At 38.8% G+C, this 22,932-nt stretch overlaps 1 protein-coding gene across 2 annotated transcripts in view; it reads left to right on the forward strand.

Moving 5' to 3' along the window:
* The window catches only part of ARSF (arylsulfatase F), a 53,832-nt gene that overhangs the window by 26,024 nt on the left and 4,876 nt on the right, over nucleotides 1-22,932 (forward strand). For both annotated transcript variants that reach the window (XM_025372938.1, XM_025372939.1), the window contains exons 7-9: nucleotides 968-1,104; nucleotides 12,759-12,893; nucleotides 15,644-15,806. In XM_025372938.1, coding sequence (XP_025228723.1) covers nucleotides 968-1,104; nucleotides 12,759-12,893; nucleotides 15,644-15,806 — 435 coding nt within the window. The remainder of the gene's footprint in view (nucleotides 1-967; nucleotides 1,105-12,758; nucleotides 12,894-15,643; nucleotides 15,807-22,932) is intronic.

The raw sequence follows: 22,932 nt of genomic DNA on the forward strand, positions 1-22,932 counted from the left end.
TCCTTCTTTCTTTCCTTCTTTCTTTCCTTCTTTCTTTCTTTCTTTCTCTCTTTCTTTCTCAGATTCTCACTCTGTTGCCCAGGCTGGAGTGCAGTGCTGCAATCTCAGCTCACTGCAACTTCTGGCTCCTTGCTTTAGCAATTCTCCCACCTCAGCCTCCCCAGTGCTGGGATTATAAGAGCCCACCATCATGCCTGGCTAATTTTTGTATTTTTAATAGAGACAGGATTTCACCCTGTTGGACAGGCTGGTCTCGAACTCCTAACCTCAGGTGATCTGCCTGCTTCAGCCTCCCAAAGTGGTGTGTTTACAGGCGTGAGCCATTGTGCCTGTCCTCAAATCCATCTTTCCAAGGAGTTCTGGGCTGGATTTTTTAGGGGAATCATGGAGGTTGTTGGGGTCATTGATGGGTTGGGGTAAGAGGGAATGAAATCACCAGAATGTGGAAATGGCATGCTTTAGTAAGTCAGCTTCTCACAGGGTCCTTCAGAGAAGCAGACATCAGTAGTTTCCCTGGTATGCACAACCTGAAAGATTACCGCAAATGGAAAACTTAACATTTCATAATGTTATGTTACCATCCTGTGGGTCTTTGTGATTCTAGGACAAATAGGTACCAAACAAGTAGGAAGACATAGATCAGAGAGCAAGCTGACCTCGGGATCAAAGCTGAGTATGCTGCAAGCTTAGTTCATTTTTGTTTCTCCCCCTCCCTTCCTCTCTGATTGATTTTATGAAGTTTATAGAGATGATTTCAGTAGCATCACCAAAGGGGTTAGGGAGCAGTTGAGGTGCTGCAGGATCATGGAATCCATTCCATGCAGGATAGGGCCCTTGGGTAGACACACTCTATCTTCTGCAGCATGGAGAAGAAGGAAGCAGGTCATGTCTATGAGAAGCCAAAACAGTATTTTTCACATTCATGGATGTTGAAAACTCACAAGTAGTTTCATTGATGTCTTCTCAGGCACCGTAAGGAACCTTTCCTTCTTTTTTTCTCCTTTCTTCATGTGCACATACCTCTCCCCACCACGGACGATTTCATTGGCACCAGCAAGCATGGCTTGTATGGGGATAATGTGGAAGAGATGGACTCCATGATGGGTAAGACACAGGACCTAAGTGGACAGAAACTAATAGGACAGGACACCTGAAAACTGCTCTTGGTCAACCTGTAGAGTGAAGAGAATTATGCCTATGGGACAGGGTGGTCTGAGACATAAATGAGGTAATAGTTGCAAGCAATTGAGAAAGTCAGCAAAAAAACTATATGCATTTCCTCTCCTTTCTTTGTATGCCGTCCACTTATCAACTGGGGTCTTTGTCTACTTGACTGCATCTCCAGTGCTGGCCAGATAACACATCAAATCTTCTTTTCAAAAATTTCAACTCTTGTTTTAGATTCAGGGAGTACATGTGCAGGTTTGTTACCTGGGTGTATTACGTGATGCTGAGGTTTAGGATCTCATCAAACCCTTCACCCAGACACTAAGCGTAGCACCCAATAGTTAGTTTTCAATCCTTCCCCCACTCTTTCCTCTAGTGGTCCCCAGTATCTATTGCTCTGATCTGTGTGTCCACGTATACTTGATGTTATGCTCCTGCTTATTTTGTTTTGTTTTTAAAAATAAATTTTATTGTGTATATTTAAGATTCACAACATAATGTTAAAAGATACATATAGATAGTAAAATGATTACTATAGTGAAGCAAATAGTAATCGTTAAGTAACATAATATAGTAATATTAAGTAATAGTAATACAGTAAGCAAGTATATCTATCATCTCACACTGCTACTTTTTTGTGACAAGATCAGCTAAAATCTATTTAACAAAAATCCAGCTGAGCACAGTGGCTTATATCTGTAATCCCGGCACTTTGGGAGGCTGAGACGGGAGGATCACTTGAGCCTAGGAGTTTGAGACCAGCCTGGACAACATAGTGAGACCCTGTCTCTACAAAAATACAAAAATTAGCTGGGTGTGGTGGCATGTGCCTGTAGTCCCAGCTACTCAGGAGACTAAAGCAGAAAGATTGCTTGAGCCCATAAATTGAGACTGTAGTGAGCCATGATCACACCACTGCACTCCATGCACTCCAGTCTGGGTGACAGTAGCTCCCACTTATAAGTGAGAACATGCAGTGTTTGGTTTTATATTTCTGCATTAATTTGCATAGGATAATGTCTGCCACCTGCATCTATGTTGCTGCAAAGGACATGGTCTTGTTCTTTTTTATGGCTGTGTAGTATTCCATGGTGTATATGTACCACATTTTCTTTATCCAGTCCACCACTGATGGGTACCTAGGTTGATTTATGTCTTTGCTCTTGTGAATAGTGCTGTGATGAACATAGAGTGCACATGTCTTTTTTTTTTTTTTTTTTTGAGACAAGATCTCACTCTGTCCCTCAGGCTTAAGTGCAATGATGTGATCTCAGCTCACTGAAATCTCTGCCTTCTGGGGTAAAGCGATTCTCCTGCCTCAGCCTCCTGAGTAGCTAAGGCTATAGACACATGCTACTGTGCCCGAGTAATTTTTGTATGTTTTGTAGATGCAAGGTTTTTCCATGTTGCCCAGGCTGCTCTTGAACTCCCAAGCTCAGGTAATATGCCTGCCTCAGCCTCTCAAAGTGTTGGGATGACAGGCATGAGTCACTACACCCAGCCCACGTATCTTTTTGACAGAAGGAGAAATCGTATTTTTAGACTCTTTAGTGACATAGCCAACCTTTATTTCAGGTCTGTTGAGCACCAAGATCTTAGTTAGGGGTTGGGAATTAACTGGTAAGTCAGAATCCAGTACCCTCATGAACTCATCCTGTAGAGAGAACAATGTAAATGGGATTTCCTAAGACTTACATGGTAAATATATTGATTAGCAAAATGGCTTCAATTTTCCAACATTAATGAAAGAAAACCACGAGTGAAACTCACATATGTGCAGGACACAAATTTAAAGTATAATATTTTCCAGATACAGATATTGTGAAATATATGTCACTAAATAAAAAGACACTTTGGAAAATTAAACCTGGAAAAAGCAAAGCCAATTTGCATAGTCTTAAACACATAAAAAATATAAAGTATTTAAAAATATAAATAATATTCAAACCAAATACATACACATGAATGGATGTTTATGTAGGTATAAGTGTGTTTGTGTCTGTAGTGTTTGTGTACATATGTTTAGAAACAGATGATTGACAGAGATAGATGATAGGTAAATAGATGATAGATGAATAGATAGATGATGGATTGATAGATAGTTGATAGATAGATGATAGGTAGATAGATGATGGATGGATGATAGATAGATAGATGATAGATGATAGATGATCAACAGATGATTGATAGATACATAGATAAACAGATGATAGATGATAGAGAGACAGATATAGATTGATAGATTATAGATGAATACATGAATAGGTAGATGAATAAACAGATACATAGATGATAGATGGATAGATATATAGATAAATACATGATACATACGACAGATGATAGATGACAGGTAAGATAGCTGATTGATAGATAAGATAGATGATAGGATAGATTGACAGATACGTAGATGATAGGTAGATAAATAGATACATGATAGATAGATAGATACATAGATAGATGCATAGATAGATAGATAGCTATGCATACCCCTCTTATTTTCTGCCTCCACCAGCACTAGGCAACGCAGCAAGTCCTTACAGTTTACATTCTTAATATTGCACTCAATCTCAAAAAGTGTGGCGATCCTATTTTTGATTTGATCTTTGAAAATCAATGAAATAGGTCATTCAAACTCAGGCTGTGATAACTAAAAGAAATTACTACTTGCTTTAAAAATGTAAATTAACAAAGTTCCCAAAGTATCTAATTTAATAAAACTGATGATGTGTCATAGTGTTCGAACAAGGCACTTTGGGTGTGACTTTAATTTCAACGGGATTTTTCTAGTGACATTCAGATAGTATTACACAAATGGATGGGTATGTTGAATCTGGGTGGACAAGCTGTGATATCTGAAAATTATATTTTGAAAAAGCGCAACTGAGATGTACATGATGCTGGTGCCCAGAGTTTTTGAATGTTTTGTCCACACAGCCAGGATCAAGCCTTTAGGAAGAATAAACATTTGCTTTAATATATGATTTTAGCAATTCTCAAACAAACATGTATTTACCCTGAAATTATTTATCCCAGAAGCTGTAACAATACCCCAAGTTCTAGGAATTATTGCTTTTTTTTTTTTTTTTTGAGACGGAGTCTCGCTCTGTTGCCCAGGCTGGAGTGCGGTGGCACGATCTCGACTCACTGCAAGCTCCGCCTCCCGGGTTCGCGCCATTCTCCTGCCTCAGCCTCCCGAGTAGCTGGGACTACAGGCGCCCGCCACCGCACCCGGCTAGTTTTTTTTTTGTATTTTTAGTAGAGACGGGGTTTCACCGTGTTAGCCAGGATGGTCTCGATCTCCTGACCTCGTGATCCACCCTCCTCGGCCTCCCAAAGTACTGGGATTACAGGCATGAGCCACCGCACCCCAGCCGGAATTGTTGCTTTTCTTATTAGAAAAGTTTATTTGTGGCCATTCCTGGTAGAGATATCACATTCCTGGCTTTTATAATTATCATGGGTGGCCGGGCGCGGTGGCTCACGCCTGTAATCTCAGCACGTTGGGAAGCCAAGGCAGGCAGATAACGAGGTCAGGCAATCAAAACCATCCTGGCTAACACTGTGAAACCCCGTCTCAACTAAAAATACAAACAAACACATCCATGGTGACAGGCGCCTGCAGTCCCAGCTACTCGGGAGGCTGAGGCAGGAGAATGGCGTGAACCCCGGAGGCAGAGCTTGCAGTGGCTGAGATCGTGCCACTGCACTCCAGCCTGGGCAACGGAGTGAGACTCCGTAAAAAAAAAAAAAAAAAAAAAAAAAAAAAATATCATGGGTTTTCCACAGCAGTGCCCTGGAATAATGGAGTCTGCTGATAGAATAAACACTTATTTTCATTTTTTAATAATTTCAACTTTTAGTTTAGATTCAGGGAGTACACATGCAGGTTTGTTACCTGGGTATATTGCGTGATGCTGAGGTTTGAGGTACAATAGATCCTGTCACCCAGGGAGCGAGCATGGCACCCAATAGATAGATTTTCAGCCCTTGTCCCCCACCTTCCTTCTCCCCTTTTGGAGTCCCCAGTGTTTATTGTTCCCATCTTTGTGTCCATGAGTACCCAATGTTTAACTCTCACTTATAAGTGAGAACATGTGGTATTTGGTTTTCTTTTTCTGTGTTAATTTGCTTAGGACAATGGCCTCCAGCTGTATCCATGTTGCTGCAAACGATGTGATATTGTTCTTTTTCATGGCTGCATAGTATTCCACGGTGCATCTGTACCACATTTTCTTTATCCATGTGGATTGATTCCATGTCTTTGTTATTGTGAATAGTGTGATAAACATGCAAGTGCCTGTGTCTATTTGGTAGAATGATTTATTTTCCTTTGGGTAGATACCCAGTAATGGGAATACTGGGTCAGAGGGTAGTTCTATTTTAAGTTATTTGAGAAATCTCCAAACTGCTTTCCACAGTGGCTGAGCCAATTTATATTCCCAAAAATAGTATATAAGTGTTGCATCTTCTCTGCAGCCTCACCAGCATCTGTTCCTTTTTTTACATTTCTTTGACTTATTAGGTTGGTGCAAAAGTAATTGAGGTCTTTGTCATTACTTTCAATGACAAAGACCTCAATTACTTTTGCATCAACCTAATAGTAGCCTTTCCAGCTGGTGTAATAAACACTTTTAAAAGTGATACTTCCCATGGGCCATGCACTGTTACCAGTGTATTCTGGATGAATCCCTGCAACATCCTCACAGACGAGTACCATCTTCATCATCAAATTTATCCCCATTCACAGAGAAGGAGACAAAAGTACATGGCCTTTGGTGGCTGCTCTTGGAGATAAGCCAGGGTTGGGCTCCAAAACTCTTACTCCCTAGCTCAGCTGCCTCTTATGCAGGGCAAAGAAGTCAGGTTGAAAGATGAAGAAGGAGAGCTACATTCTTCTCTGAAGCCTCCTGTAGCCCCGTTAGATTCCTACAGACTGTCATTTCACAGGAGTCAGAAAAACTCCAAAAACTTCCCCCAACCTGGCTTCCTGCTTCCTTCGAGCCCAGTGAGAGGCTTTCAATGGAGATACCACCCTTGCCCCACACAGGGGGAAAATCTCTGATGCCGAATGAGTCATGCATTTCTGCATGGGAGAAAGTCCATCAACTTGGATCTGAAGAGCAGGTTTCTCAAGAATGCAGATAAGAAAGTAAAATGTGGAGCAATGAGTGGGAGAAATGGCCTTATCAGCAGGAGATGAGACAAGGATGAGGGTTCTGGCTGAGCCTGTTGTACAGACAATTGTGAGTGGTGGAATCCCAGGGCAGGCATGTCTGTGGACAGCAACACAGCTTGGGCAGCTCCCCCAGACAGGGCAGAACTGCAAAGGAGGCTGTAAACATGTATTTCTATGCCATATATATACATAATTTATATGCAATATATGAGATACATATATAAAATATAACTTAACTCTTTATATTATATATTTATATTATTTGTTATACATATTAATAATTTGAAAGTTTTATCATACATAATGCATATATATTATGTATTTCTGTAGCATATAATTTCTATATTTATTTATTTATTTCAGTTGATGTTAGAAAGGTATGAATCATTTCCATGGTTGTATTCACTGCTACTTGGGAGGCTGAGGTGGGAGGATCACTTGAGCCCAGGAGTTTGAGGCTGCAGTAAGCCACGATTGCACCACTGCACTCTAGCCTGGGTGATAGAGCAAAATCCTGTCTCAGAAATAATCATTTCCATGGCCACTATGTAATCTCTCTAAATTTTAAGATATAAATAGAATAATTGAATATAATTGAATAATATTAAGAATACAAACAACTCAAAGTAATTTAGTATTATTTGCAAAGAACAGAGTCGCCTATGTTAAAAACCCTAGAGTTTAATAGAACACATATTAGCACATAGATGACATATGGTATTATAATAAAATTATATTACATACAATTTATATTATAGTTATATTACTTATATACATTGTTATAATATATTGTATTCATATAATATAAACATATCATTAATATACAATTATTAGATTTTAATATAGTATATGGTTCTATCTTATATATATCGCAATTATGCTATGTATATTATATATTATGTACATATATATATCAGTACTATAGAGGTTTTATTAAACTTTCTGGGGTTTCCAACATAGTTATGTTCACTACATTTAATGTTAAGTTTGTATTTTATGTGTTAAAGTATGTATTTAACTTTAATGTTAATTGCATCAGTCAGGTTATGTAGAAAAATAGGTTACATAATGACAAAAATATTCTTATTTTTCTGGTATTAATGAAATAGTTCCAATTTTTACTTTTAAGCATAATGTTGGCTGACACTTTGAATCTTTCTATTCTTAATATTTTGAGAGACTTATAACATATGCATTAATTAGATAGTAGCCAGGAGAATTCTTGCATGCTTTCTAGTATTGCCTAACTATATACATGTTATTTATCATGCTGTCAATATGATCTATATTTTATATATATTTTAACAATGTAACTTATGAAACATTTTTATTATATACATAAATACATATATACTACATGTTATGTAGTATATATCTTCTAAAGATTGACATACAATATAATACATTTGTTTCTGTATAGTATATGTTAGTATAGTATTAGTCCAATAGTATAATCAGTTATATATATTAGCTATACATAAATATATTAGCTATATATAAAAATATGTTAGTTATACATGAAGTCTACAATGTTTCTCTGTTGGGTATATGCACCAAAATTAAGACCTTTTCTTTTTGTTAAAAATAATGCATTTCAAGATATGATGGATCACCAGCTACCATTCATTATAGCTCCAATGTCAATAGCTGAAATATTTAGAAATAATTTTTCGAGCAGTAAATGAGTATCTTGAAACTGACTCATGAAAGAAAACTTGAATACATGGAAGGGAAGAGTGGATTGTATAAATGTATTAGTTATTTTGAAGTTAATATTGAAGGCTAAGGTAGCTCTGATTAGAGCATTAATTATTATCCTCTGGGGACTGGTCATTATATAGGTGATGATGAAATACACACCGAATAAACTGATAGGAAATAAACTTTCCAGAAACATCTGATGAGAAAGTCTTTGGTAGAAAACATCAAGAAACACTTCTGTGATCATAAGAAATGCTATCAAAAAGAAAACTACAAAAATTAAAACACAGAAATACAAGATTTGACTTTTAGATCAATGAAGCAGAAAATAATAGCCTTGGAGCAGGTCTGGGAAAGAGAAGGACATTACATTCGGTACAATAAAGTTTTTAAATCAAGGTGGCAGGGCTGAAAGGTGTTGGGGAAAGTTTGTATTATGAGTTGAGTTACATCCCCCCAAAAAGATACGTTCAAGTCATAACCCAAGGTATGTGAGAATGGGATCTTATTTGGAAATAGGGTCGTTGCAGGTGGAATCAAGTTAAGATGAGGTCATTGGGGGTGGGTCCTAATCTGATATGGTGAATTAGGATGAGGCTGCTGCAAGCCAAGGAAGGCTAAGGACTGATGCCAGCTGTCCAAAGCGAGGAAGAAGTAAGGAAAGATCCTCCCCTAGAAACTTCAGAGAGAGAGAGAGAGTGACCCTGCCAATAACTTAATTTTGAACATCTGGCCCCCAGAGCTGTGAAAGAATAAATGTTCGTTGTTTTAAGCCACCTCATTTGTACTAATTTGCTTCAGCAGCCTAAGGAAATTCACAGAGTTAGTTTAGGGAAAACCATTACCAATTCGATTTAGCATGCTTTTCCATACACACTGAGGACGCCGAGTGAAACAAAACAAAAACTGGAAGAAGCTATAGTTAAACAGCAAATTTACATCTGGATGAGGTATAGTGTTAGTCATAGCAAAAGGTTATCTGATAAGTAGCATGACTAAAGGCCCTATGCAAACTGAGGAAATATTAGCAACAACATAACATTGTTTTAACTGCTTAACAAATAAAGAGGTCTCATAAATCAATAATGGAAACACATAATTCCTTCCAAAAATATCAGCAAAATTTAAGCATTTTTTACAGATTAAGAGTACAAATATTAGAGTGGACACAGAAGGAAACCCATGATCATTCATAATGTACCATAATCACCTATCAAACATTAGATACTGATGAGGAATTGAAAAAATGAACTATTATTAATGCTGAAAGTTGTTCATTATGGCATTTGAAATTATAGCAAAGTATGAAAATTAACCAGAATAGTGAACAACAGTACAATGGTTAAATAATTTATGGTACTTAAAAATAAAGCATCATAAATTGTTTCGGCCGGGTGCAGTGGCTCACACCTGTAATCCCAGCACTTTGGGAGGCTGAGACAGGCAGATCAACTGAGATCGGGAGTTCTAGACCAGCCTGACCAACATGGAGAAATCTTGTCTCTATTAAAAATACAAAATTAGCTGGGTGTGGTGGCGCATGCCTGTAATTCCAGCTACTCAGGAGGCTGAGGCAGGAGAAAGGCTTGAACCTGGGAGGCGGAGGTTGCAGTGAGCTGAGATCATGCCATTGCACTCCAGCCTGGGTGACAAATGCAAAACTCCATCTCAAAAAAACCTATACACACACACACACACACATATGTATATATACATATATATACACACACGCACACAAAATGGACACTTCCAACCATTAAATTGTACAAATAATTTTTTTAGTTTTTTTTTTAAATTGAGACAGGGTCTCACTGTGTTGACAAGGGAGGTCTCAAACACCTGAGCTCAAGGGATCCTCCTTCCTTGCCCTCCCAAATTGCTGGGATTACAGATGTGAGCCACGATGTCCAGCCTTGAGTAATTTTTTAACATGAAGATTTTCCAAGAAATAATATTGGATGAAAAAAGCAAGTTGATAACTGTGCATGCAATATCAACCCAAATATATATAGAGATGCATCTACAAGAGTATGTGATATGGTTTGGCTGTGTCCCCACCCAAATCTCATCTTGAATTGTAGCTCCCATAATTCCCACATGTTGCAGGGGGATCTGGTGGGAGATAATTGAATCATGGGGGCGGTTTCCCCCATATTGTTCTCATGGTAGTGAATAAGCCTCATGAGATCTGATGGTTTTATAAGGGGAAACTCCTTTTGCTTGGCTCTCATTCTCTCTTGTCTGCCACCATGTAAGATATGCCTTTCACCTTCCATCATGATGGTGAGGCCTCCCTAGCCACGTAGAACTGTGATTCCATGAAACCTCTTTTTCTTTATAAGTTACGCAGTCTCAGGTATGTCTTTATTAGCATCGTGAAAACAGACTAATACAGTATGTAACAATTTTTTTTAATAGTCAAATGGCAATGGGGGCAGGAAATTGGTGGTCTTTATTTTCCTCCTTATAATTTTCTTTATTTTTTGTATTTCCCAAGCTATGCTGTATTTTTATAATCAGAAAAATGTTAGCCTTGTTGTTTTTTCTTGCTACTTTTCACTATTTACTGAAAAATAGCAAGAAGAGTAAAAACAACTCCCATGTGCCCTTCACCCATCTTTCCCAACTGTTAGCAATTTATCAACTACAGCTTCTCTCTCCCTCTTCCTTTCTCCTGATCATCCTCTTTCTTCCTCTCTCTCTCTTTCTCTCTTCCACCTCCACATGTTTCTTCTGCTTCTGAATATTTGGGAGTAAGATGCAGATATGATGCTCATTAAATTTCGAAACTTTACTGTGTATTTTATAAAACAAAGACATTCGCCTACATCATCACTGCAAATCATCAAAATCGGGAAATTAACATGGATGGATTCCTACGATTTAATTCACAAATCCCAGCCAAACTTCTCCAGCTGTGCTCACAAGAAACTTTATACACAGCAAGCAAGACCAATGGACAAACAAAAACCAACCAACAAAACCCCTACTTTCTCCACCCTCTTTCTGTTCTGGTCCACGGATTTTCTTGTCGTATCTGTTTAAACTCCTCTGATCTGGACAAAGACTGAGCAATCTCTATTCTTTCTTGAGTTCAAAGACCTTGACATTTTTTGAGAATAAAGACCAGGTATCATGTAGAATGTCCCTTGAATTGGGTTGGTTTGACATTTCCTTCAATGGAAATAGAAGTGATGGTGTGTTCTCAATCCAGTAGATAAGGAAGTCAATTAGCCCCAACAATGGTTATAAAATTCTTCATCAATGGATTAAATGGTGTCTTCCAGTTTTCCCCACTATAAAGTTACTTATTTTGTCATTAATAATTTGAAATTATTAACTATTTTATGAGAGATACTTTGAGATGAAGCCAATATCTTGGTTCTTATCAAACATTCAATGTCAGGTTTAGCATCCATTGATCATTTTCTCTTGAATCAATTTTCCGTGCGATTTTTGCTAAAAGTGCTGTGGTAAAATTTTAAAAGTATTTTAAAGTATAAATTACTACTTAACTTGCCCTTACCTGTGTGCCTTGGCTCTAGAAGAAAATTTCTAAGGTATAGTACCTTAGGAATGTTAATGTAATGTTTTCTGAGATAACCAACAGCAGAACACACAGAATTAGACACATTTGAGACTAATAGGTTTTTTCATAATTATGCATAATACAGACTGGGTTTGGGAACTCTAGGAATTTGGCTATTTTCCTATAAAAATGATTGAAATTGTGGTTTATTTTGAATACATTCTTCCTCTTTTCACTTGCCCATTGAGTCTCATTCTCCCCACCTAGTCATCCTATTCTCTATTTAAAATATCAAATAAGAAGGGAAGGGAAAATGGTTAGATAAAGAATTACCTACCTAAATCATCTGCAAGAATATGTCAAATAAATTATGTGAACCCAACAGTGGGAGTGTCTTATTCTTGCCTCTGTCTCCTCAAATTCTGTAACAATGTCTGCCTTCCGTGAGCAGAGAGGGTGCATAAACCGTGGCTGCCATTCTGTGCAACATCAGAATACCACCACAGTCCTTCTTTTCACATCCAGTGGGAAAAACTGTATTTCTCTGTTCAATGTTTTCATTCTACATGAAGGAAATTATCAAGGAGAATTTGCCCTTTTAAATGTTATTAATAGCAACTAATATTGATTTGTATTGCCATAGTAATTTCTTCTTGAAGCAGGTCATCTTTTATTTCTTAAAAATTTTGGGCTCTCAGGTTTTTGTTTTTTTTTTGAGATGGAGTCTCACTCTGTTGCCCAGGCTGGAGTGCAGTGGCACGATCTCAGCTCACTGCAACCTCCGCCTCCCGGGTGTAAGCAATTCTCTGCCTCAGCCACCCGAGTAGCTGGGATTACAGGCCTCTGCCACCATGCCCAGCTAATTTTTGTATTTTTAGTAGAGACAGGGTTTCATCATCTTGGCCAGGCTGGTCTTGAACTCCTGACCTTGTGATCCACCCGCTTCAGCCTCCCAAAGTGCTGGGATTATAGGCGTGAGCCACCACACCCGGCCTCTCAGTTTTTTTTCTTTCAGTTGTTTGTCAATTTAAACTGTTAATGCACATTTCTTTTCTTTTGTGGCTTTTGACATAGTAAGGGTCACACCATCCTTGTTTTCCTTTAGATAGCTCATGCCCATTAGACTTAGGGGTGAAATACCTCATAATGTCATTATTTTTACTTGTCTCTGTTATATTATTTTAGGCAAGATTCTTGATGCTATCGATGATTTTGGCCTAAGGAACAACACCATTGTCTACTTTACATCAGACCATGGAGGGCATTTGGAAGCTAGGCGAGGGCATGCCCAACTTGGTGGATGGAATGGAATATATAAAGGTGAGGAGAGGAACTCACGCAAGTGATCTGGTGGTGAATAAGCTTTTTTTATGGTTCTTATAATTAACGCCCATGACGCCAAAGAATGAGGCCTGAAAAACTGAGCAAGTTTGTTTAATTTGACTCTTAGGAAAATGAAGTATCGGACCAAGGTCAAGAAAATTGGTCTTATATTTGTTAACATTTCTGTGGAGGGAAGCCATGTATGTAGAGGGAGCATCTAGAAATATGCCTTTCTGACAACCCTATCAAATTATGAGGAGTTAGCACAAGCAGATGCTTTTATGGGGTCTTTAAAGAAATATCCACTCATTCATTTAGTTTGTGAGACTACTGAGAGATTAAATGAGGGGGAATGTGGTTCCTAGAGAATAGAGATCAGAAACCAGGGATCCTTCATCATTAAGAAGTCTGGGCTGGGCGTGGTGGCTCACACCTGTAATCCCAGCACTCTGGGAGGCCGAGGCGGGCGGATCACGAGGTCAGGAGATCGAGACCATTCTGGCTAACACGGTGAAACCCCGTCTCTACTAAAAAATACAAAAAACTAGCTGGGCGAGGTGGCGGGCATCTGTAGTCCCAGCTACTCGGGAGGCTGAGGCAGGAGAATGGTGTAAACCTGGGAGGCGGAGCTTGCAGTGAGCTGAGATCTGGCCACTGCACTCCAGCCTGGCCGACAGAGCGAGACTCCGTCTCAAAAAAAAAAAAAAAAAAAAAGAAAAAAAAAAAAAAAGAAATCTGACACTGTCTTCCAAGGATATAGTATAGCATAGAAAGTAGCGAAGCCTGTCTTGATTTTCATGATTAAATTCACATATACTGACTTTATGTCCTGNCCAAAAAAAAAAAAAAAAAAAAAAAAAAGAAAAAAAAAAAAAAGGAAGTCTGACACTGTCTTCCAAGGATATAGTATAGCATAGAAAGTAGCGAAGCCTGTCTTGATTTTCATGATTAAATTCACATATACTGACTTTATGTCCTGCTGTAACATTTAGTCCACAAAATAGGTCCATAAGCTACTACATTGGCCAGGTCTATAATGTGTAACCTGATGTTAGAAGAATGTTATCTTCATCTGTGAAATGAGGATTAAAAAAAGAAAAAGAAAAACAAAGATAATTATCTGCAAAATGTCAAGTATATTTTATCATATGTCTTGAGAGAGATTTTAAAGTATTTTCTATAGGAAAATACGTGGTTATTCATGCAACTACAGATTCCACAGTCTTGGGTTCGGTAGGAAATTATAATTTCTGTATGAACGAGGTAAAGGCTCTGCCTCCATCTTGCAGAGGGTGATGAATGTGTACTCTTTAGAGCGTGTAGCACTGAAGTGTGTATTTAGGACCCAAAACAAATCCTTGGTGGAAATTGTTATTATAGACATTCTATTTTTAAAAAATTCGGTAGTTTTGGGGATACAGGTGGTTTTTGGTTACATAGATAAGTTCCTTAGTGGTGATTTCTGAGATTTTAGTGCACCTATCACCTGAGCATCTACTCTGTACCCAACGTGTAGTTTTTTTTCCTCAGCCCCCTCCCAATCATTCCCCAAAGTCCCAGAGCCCATTGTATGATTCTTATGTCTTTGCATTCTTGTAGCTTAGCTCCCACTTACAAGTGAAAACATAGGCTGTTTGGTTTTCCATTCCTGAGTTACTTCACTTAGAAGAATGGCCTCCAGCTCCATCCAAGTTACTGCAAAAGACATTATTTCATTTCTTTTTATAGCTGAGTAGAATTCCATGGTGTATGTACACCACATTTTCTGTATCCACCTGTTGGTTGATGGGTACTTAGTCTGGTTCCATATCTTTGCAATTGAGAATTGCATTGCTGTAAACATGCATGCGCATGTTAGATATTCTCTGTTTGCTTATGATAACTGTTTTTAAAAATTTTTGGCTCACGCCTGTAATCCCAGCACTTTGGGAGGCCGAGGCAGGCAGATCACGAGATCAAGAGATCGAGACCATCTGGCCAACATGGTGAAACTCCGCCTCTACTAAAAATACAAAAATTAGCTGGGCATGGTGGCGGGCACCTGTAGTCCCAGCTATTTAAGAGGCTGAGGCAGGAGAATCGCTTGAACTCAGGAGGCGAAGGTTGCAGTGAGCCGAGATCACGCCACTGCACTCCAGCCTGGCAACAGAGCAAGACTCCATCTCAAAACAAAAAACAACCACGACAAAAAATTTTAATTAAAAAAATTAAAACTAAATTAAAAACTTTAATTAAAAAATTTAATTTAATGATGTATTAGAAGGCGGCAGTAAATATGAAAAAACACGAGAATAAAGAATTCTGGGGTGGGACTGCCATTTCAAATAAAATGTTCAGGCACGCCTCATTGAGGTTACTGTGAGTTCCATAACCTTGGGGGCTGGATACAAGAAAAATACTAATTTAAAAAAATATAGGAAATTACTTTGAGCAAAGATATGAGGGAGGTTGGATATGAAGTAGGTGTGTATTTGAGATAAGAACACTTTAAGTAGAGAAAATAGCCATACAAATAGAATGTGAGTGTCCAATATTACATATGTTTAGTTATTTAATCAAAAACCTACCAGCAGCACAGGAAAATAGAATTCTGTAGACGTGCACTACTTACTCCACTAGGACTCTACATAGAATAGACACTATACAAATGTGATCTCCTTTGATACTAGTTTACCTTTTAAATACATTCAATACTGTGACTATTTTAACTAGGCACAATAATTGAATGTAATTGCATTGTCTTATAGGTGGAAAAGGCATGGGGGGCTGGGAAGGTGGAATCCGCGTCCCAGGAATTGTTCGATGGCCTGGAAAGGTACCAGCTGGACGGTTGATTAAGGAGCCTACAAGTTTAATGGATATTTTACCAACTGTCGCCTCAGTGTCAGGAGGAAGTCTCCCTCAGGACAGGTGATGTCATATAAACTGTTAACAACAGCTTATTTTCACCCTTCTTCCCTCTCAGAAGATGAGAGTGACTCTATCCTGGCAGACCCACTTTTTCCCTAATACCTACACAGTTTTACCTTCCTATATGACTGTGTCTATTCAGCATTCTTCATACGCCAGAGACCAGTCTTTTCTTTTTTTCTATTGAGGTAAAATATACATATATAATTTACCATCTTTACCATTTCTCAGTATACAGTTCAGTGGTAATAAACGTATTTATTTTCTTGTTTTCCCCTTCATCTTCCTCTCGTCTCTCCCCTTCCTGACCTCTGGTCATCACTATTCTACTTTCTATCTTCCTAAGTTTCACCATTTTTTTTTTTCAGCTCCCACATTGAGTGAGAAGATGTGATGTCTGCCTTTCTCTGGGCTTGGCTTATGGCTTATTTCACTTAAAATAGTGGCCACCAGTTCCATTCATGTTGCTGCAAATGACAGGAATTCCTTCTTTTTTTTAGGGGTGAATAGTATTCCCTTGTGCGTATATAACATTTTTTAAAAAAGTAATTTGTCTGCTGATAGGCAGTTAGGTTGATTCCATAGCTTGGCTATCGTGAAGAGCGCGGTGATAAACATGGAAGTGCAGACATTCCTCTGATCTGTTGATTTCTTTTCTTTTGGGTATATACCAAGTAGTTGGATTTCTGGATCACATGTTAGCTCTGTTTTTGGTTTTCTAAGGAACCCCCATATTGTCAGAGACCAGTCTTAGATACTAATCTAATGTGGCCCATCTTAGATATTTTAACATTCTCAATTGAGAGAAAGATGGAGACAGGAAGCTTTGGAGATGAAGACATGGTAGGTAAAACTCACTCATCTCTATAAGAAAGGGAAAAATAATCCTAGTCTCTGGTGTGAAAGATCTGGAAGACTGTGAAGAAGGTAGGATGTTTGAGGGTGCTTTGAACTCTATCATGAATACTTTGAATTTCATCAAGAGGAAATCGTTCATACTACATTGCTGCATTCCCCGGCAGCAACCAACCTAGGCAGGTTTGCTGCTGATTGATTGACAGTTCATTGATCACAGCTCTGCAAGGGAATCCAGATAGGTTAGAACCACAACTATGTCTCTCCTCCAAGCCCACAGAGTTCTTCTAATATTTCTTTCTTCATGTAACAAAGCTAATCTATTTCTGAAGAAAAATAGGATAAATCTCAATGTTAATTGTAAACAAAAAGATCCCTCATTTATGTACATATTTTTTTAAAAGTGAGTTCTTGCTCTGTTGCCCAGACTGGAATGCAGTGGTGCAGTCCTATTTCACTGCACTCTCTACCTCCTGGGCTCAAGCGATCCTCCCACCTCAGACTTCTTTTTTTTTTTTTTTTTTTTTTGAGGCGGAGTCTCGCTCTGTCGCCCAGGCTGGAGTACAGTGGCGCGATCTCGGCTCACTGCAAGCTCCGCCTCCCGGGTTTACGCCATTCTCCTGCCTCAGCCTCCCGAGTAGCTGGGACTACAGGCGCCGCCACCACGCCCGGCTAATTTTTTTTTGTATTTTTAGTAGAGACGGGGTTTCACTGTGTTAGCCAGGATGGTCTCGATCTCCTGACCTCGTGATCCGCCCGCCTCGGCCTCCCAAAGTGCTGGGATTACAGGCTTGAGCCACCGCACCCGGCCCCCACCTCAGACTTCTGAGCAGCTGGGACCACAGGCGTGCACCACCACACCTAACCAGTTTTGTCATTTTGTAGGAATGGGATCTTGCTATGTTGCCCGGGTTGGTCTCCAGCTCCTGGTCTCTAGCGATCCTCCTGCCGCAGTCTCCTGAAGTGCTGGGGGTTTACAGGCATGAACCACCACAATTGGCACCCACTCCCCCTTTTCTTACTTGCTTTAGCCAGTAAGGGAATTTGTTGAGAATTTATGTAAAATAATAACAGAATAAAGATTCCTTCTACTTTGAAAAAAAAGTATTTATCAATTTGAGCTAAATAATACATTTCCAAAAAATTATGTAATAGTATTAGTACTAATGCCAATTTTTTAAGTTACTGAGCCAATCATAATCAATAATCTTCCAAGATATGAGTGAAATGCGCTGAGTTTGGGATATTGGTATAGGCTATATTTTGGACTTATAAAGTGCTGAGGAGAATCTCAGTCTCATGGAATATTGGTCTGTGGATGCTGATGAGGATTTGCCTTTACAGAAATTATTTGATTTTTAGGCCAGGCACAGTGGCTTACACCTGTAATGCCAGCACTTTGGGAGGCTGAGGCAAGTGGATTGCTTGAGCCCAGGAGTTTGAGACCAGCCTGGGCAACATGGTGAAATTCCTACAAAAAATACAAAAATTAGGCCGGGCGCGGTGGCTCAAGCCTGTAATCCCAGCACTTTGGGAGGCCGAGGCGGGTGGATCACGAGGTCAGGAGATCGAGACCATCCTGGCTAACATGGTGAAACCCCGTCTCTACTAAAAATACAAAAAACTAGCCGGGCGTGGTGGCGGGCGCCTGTAGTCCCAGCTACTCGGAGGCTGAGGCAGGAGAATGGCCTGAACCTGGGAGGCGGAGCTTGCAGTGAGCCGAGATCGCGCCACTGCACTCCAGCCTGGGTGACACAGCGCGAGACTCCGTCTCAAAAAAAAAAAAATACAAAAATTAGCCAGGCATAGTGGTGCACACCTGTAGTCCCAGCTACTCAGGAGGCTGAAGTGAGAGGATCGCTTGAGTCTGGGAAGGTCGAGGCTGCAGTGAGCTATGATCCTGCCACTGCACTGCAGCCTGGGCAACAGAATGAGACCCTGTCTCACAAAAAAAAGGGAAAGAATTTGATTTTTATTTTGATTTTGTCAGAATAAGCTCTAAAAATATTACATCTTCATTCCCATTCCTTCTGCATTTGACTTCACACTTCAATAGAAAACAAAGGTGAATTACTGCAATGATTCTAGAAGATGTGAATACTTTGGTGAAACTGCAAGTCACTCCATTTTGCTAGAAGTCTCTAGTAGTTTTTATTATATCAAGAAAAAAGCAGATCCATCAGATGTGTCAAAGCTCGTAAGAAAAAGAAAGTTGCCCCCATCCAACGAAGGAAGCTTACACTTGGTTTTAGCCAGTGAAGGCAATTATTTTGGATTGATAGATAAAACCTGTGTATTTGATGATAGATAAAAACCTGTGTGTTTTGCTGTTACTTAGTTATTCATATAAAGTCAAAAAAATATTGACCAGGATGAAAAGCAGCTTAAGAAAATAAGACAAAGAAATTAAGACTATATTTCATGGTTTTCAAAATTTTTGTTATAAATTTTTATATTTTCTCCCCTCCCTCTCCAAAAAAAAGTTAGGTTCTGTTGGCACTAATACAGAAAAGAAAAATAGTTTAGAAGTCATGGTTAACTTACTGAAAAACAAACTATCAAGAACTAATTAAGACACACCCCCAAGTTTGCCTTTCTAATATTTAAAAATATATGTTTGATGTTAGTAGATAGTGTCAACACACTAAGGCTGGAATTTATTTTATAATTTTCGGGACTGAACTTTAGATAAAGACGTTTTTATTTTCTGTCTGAAAAGAAGTTAGGCATTGATGATGCTAACACAGGAAAGAAAGTATACTTTATATTTTATTTTTATTGATTTTATTTTTGAGACAGAGTTTTGCTCTGTTGCCCAGGCTGGAGTGCAGTGGCACGATCTCAGCTCACTGTAACCTCTGCCTCCCGGGTTCAAGTAATTCTCATGCCTCAGCCTCTCAAGTAGTTGGGACTACAGGCACACATCACCACACCTGGATAATTTTTGTATTTCTTATAGAGATGGGTTTTCACCATGTTGGCCAGACTGGTCTTGAACTACTGACCCCAGTGATCCTCCCTCCTCAGCCTCCTAAAGTGTTGGGAGTTACAGGTGTGAGCCATCGTGTCCAGCCCAGAAAAAATATTTAAAAAACCACTGTGAAGTTGTTGCAAAAAGAACCTATCCGAAAAACTATGGAGAAGCCCAGTTTCCATGTTCTACCATTTAGAAATAGTTGTTTTAAGAAGTCTGTCACTCCACATAGCCCAACAGCCTGTTAGGGAGAAGGGAAATGTCCTGGCACAATATTGCTACGTTGCATGAGGGTGGAAGGCAACTGCTGCCAAGTTCCAGCCGTTGTCCTCATGTTAAAAAGAAGAACGAGTTGATTGGAGTCACTCATCACTCCAGTGCATTCTGCGCTATGAGATTAGACGCTCATTTGATCAGAGGTTTAGGGTTATGAGTTTGGTGTCCTTGATAAGATGTATAGTACAGCTGTCCTTTCCTGCCTGCAACCATGACTCCACTAGCCACAGGCTAAGTCCTCAGAGGATGCACCATCTTTGTAGTTAAATGCGAAGTGGAAGAAAATCGCGAAGATGTCTAAGGCACTGTGGTGGGAGACCTAACCTCAGTTTCACGTACAGGTTGGCGTGCGGGGTACTACTCATCAGGTTGATTTTTTGGTTATTCCTATGCTTGGTTCTCCCAAGCCTCTTTATTTGAATTCATGACTTCTTTGGCATGTGCGTTGACCAGTTAAATACATCCTTGCTAATAGAGAATAGCTCTACTATGTAGAAGGGAACAAAAAGCAAATTCACAGTATCAGGCTCACTGTCTATGACACCAGCAGCATGAGGGCCTATGGATACCTGTCTCCCATCTCCTTCAATCCCCAACACAATGAAATCAACAAGAAGAACTCAAAAGCGGCTCTCACCTGTACAGAAATGAAGGATGCTAATACTCTAAAAGCCAAATAGTAATTTATTTTTAGAATTAACACAATTTGTTTCACCACCTCACCACAGAAAACAGATAAAGCAAATTACAACCAAAAATAGAGATGGACAGATTTATAACCAGAGATCCTGAATAAGAGAGTAGAATAAACAAAAAAGAAAAGTAAAGATAAAACAGAGGAAACCACTAATGTGTAGAAACATGGGAATCTGAGGATGCAATGGTTTATCAAAGTGTTGGGGAAAAATGACTTATCAGGTATGTGGTTTACCAATACAGCTGTCCCTTGGTATCCGTGGGGGGTTGGTCTCAAGACCCCACATGGATACCAAAATACCCAGATGCTCGCGTCCCTGATATAAAATACTGTAATATTTGCATATCACCTACACACATCCTCTTGTATATATTAAATCATCTCTAGATTACTCATAATACCTAATACAATGTACGTAAATGCCACATAAAATAGTTGTTATATTGAATCCTTTAGGGAATAATGACAAGAAAAAGCCTGTACATATTCAGTACAGACAAGACCGTCCCTAAAAGGACCGTAAGCCTAAATGTAAACCCAAAATTATAACACTTCTAGATAAAAACATGGGAGAAAATTGCTGTAATATTCAGATAAGAAAATAATTGTTTTTAGATTTATCAAAAAAGTCACAAGCTATAAAAGAAAAAAATGATAGATTAGTCATTATCAAAATTTAAAATTTCTGCTTTTCAAATGTCAATATCCAGTAAATAAACATGTGACCTCAGTCCATTAGTGGAGAAAAAAGGAAAAGAAAGAAAAAATTAAAATATTAAATACGAACTTAAAAGAAAGTTGAAAAGAAAAGAAAAAGACAAGCCGTGAAGTAGAACCAAATAGTCATCTGTCTGAACTCAGAGGTTCTGCATCTGCAAATTCAATCCGCTGCAGATCAAAAGTATTTCATAGGATTTTCTAGAATAAAGAATCTAGAATAGACTAAAATGTTTTGAAGAAGAAAATCGTTTGAAGACTCACTACATAATTCCAAAATTTACTGTAAAGCTAGAGTAATCAAGATGGTGCCGTGTTGATATGAGGGTTTCAGTGGATCAACAGAAGAGGGAAGTCCAGAAATTGATCAATATATATATTGCATTTCAACAAATGCCCAAATAATTCGGTAGAGATAGGACTGTCTTTCAATACATGACACTAGAACAATTGGACATCAAAATGCAAGAAAAATAAATCTCAACCTATATCTGACACCACATTAGAAAATTAACTCAATACGGACCATAAGCCTAAATGTAAACCTGAAGCTATAAAACTTCTAGGTGAAAAAATAGGAGAAAATCGTATGAAATATTTTTGATCTGCAGTTGGTTGAATTCGCAGATGCAGAACCTCTGGGCCGGGCGCGGTGGCTCACGCCTATAATCTCAGCACCTTGGGAGGCCGATGCAGGTGGATCACTTGAGCTCAGGAGTTCCAGACCAGCCTGGCCAAAATGGTGAAACCCCATCTCTACTGAAAATACAAAAGTTAGCCGGGCGTGGTGGCGGGCATATGTAATTCCAGCTACTTGGGAGGCCGAGGCAGGAGAATCGCTTGAACTCAGGACCGGGAGGTTGCCATGAGTCGAGATCGCGCCACTGCACTTCAGCCTGGGCGATAGAGTGAGACTCTGTCTCAAAAAAAAAAAAAAAACAAAAAAAAAACCTGTGGCTACAAAGGGATGATTATTTTCTTCCACTCCATGGCTTGTCTTTTTCTTTTCTTTTAAACATTTTTTTTTTTAAATTTTACTTTAAGTTCTGGGATACACGTGCTGAACGTGCAGGTTTGTTACATAGGTGTACATGTTCCATGGTGATTTGCTACACCCATCAACCTGTCACCTAGGTTTTAAGCCCTGCATGCATTAAGTATTTGTTCTATTGCTCTAAACTTTTTAAAATTAATATTTAATATTTTAATTGTTTTCTTTTCTTCTTTTTCCCCACTAATGGACTGAGGTCACATGTTTATTTTCTTGACATTGCCATTTGAAAAGCAGAAGTTTTATATTTTGATAATGGCTAATTTATCTTTGTTTCTTTTATAACTTGTGATTTTTGTGATAAAACTTAAACAAATTTTTTTCTTATCAAAAGATCACAGTGATTTTCTCCTATGTTTTCACTTAGAAGTTTTATAGTTTCGGGTTTACATTTAGGCTTATGGTCCACATTGAGTGAATTTTTTAATGTGGTTTGAGGTATAGGCTGAGATTTATTTTCCTTGCATTAGGATATCCAATTTTTCTACTGTCATTTATTGAAAGACAGTCCTATCTCTACTGAACTATTTTGAGCATTTGTTGAAAAGCAGTATAC

This window comes from Theropithecus gelada, chromosome X (assembly GCF_003255815.1).
Source record: "Theropithecus gelada isolate Dixy chromosome X, Tgel_1.0, whole genome shotgun sequence".
Lineage (NCBI taxonomy): Eukaryota > Metazoa > Chordata > Mammalia > Primates > Cercopithecidae > Theropithecus > Theropithecus gelada.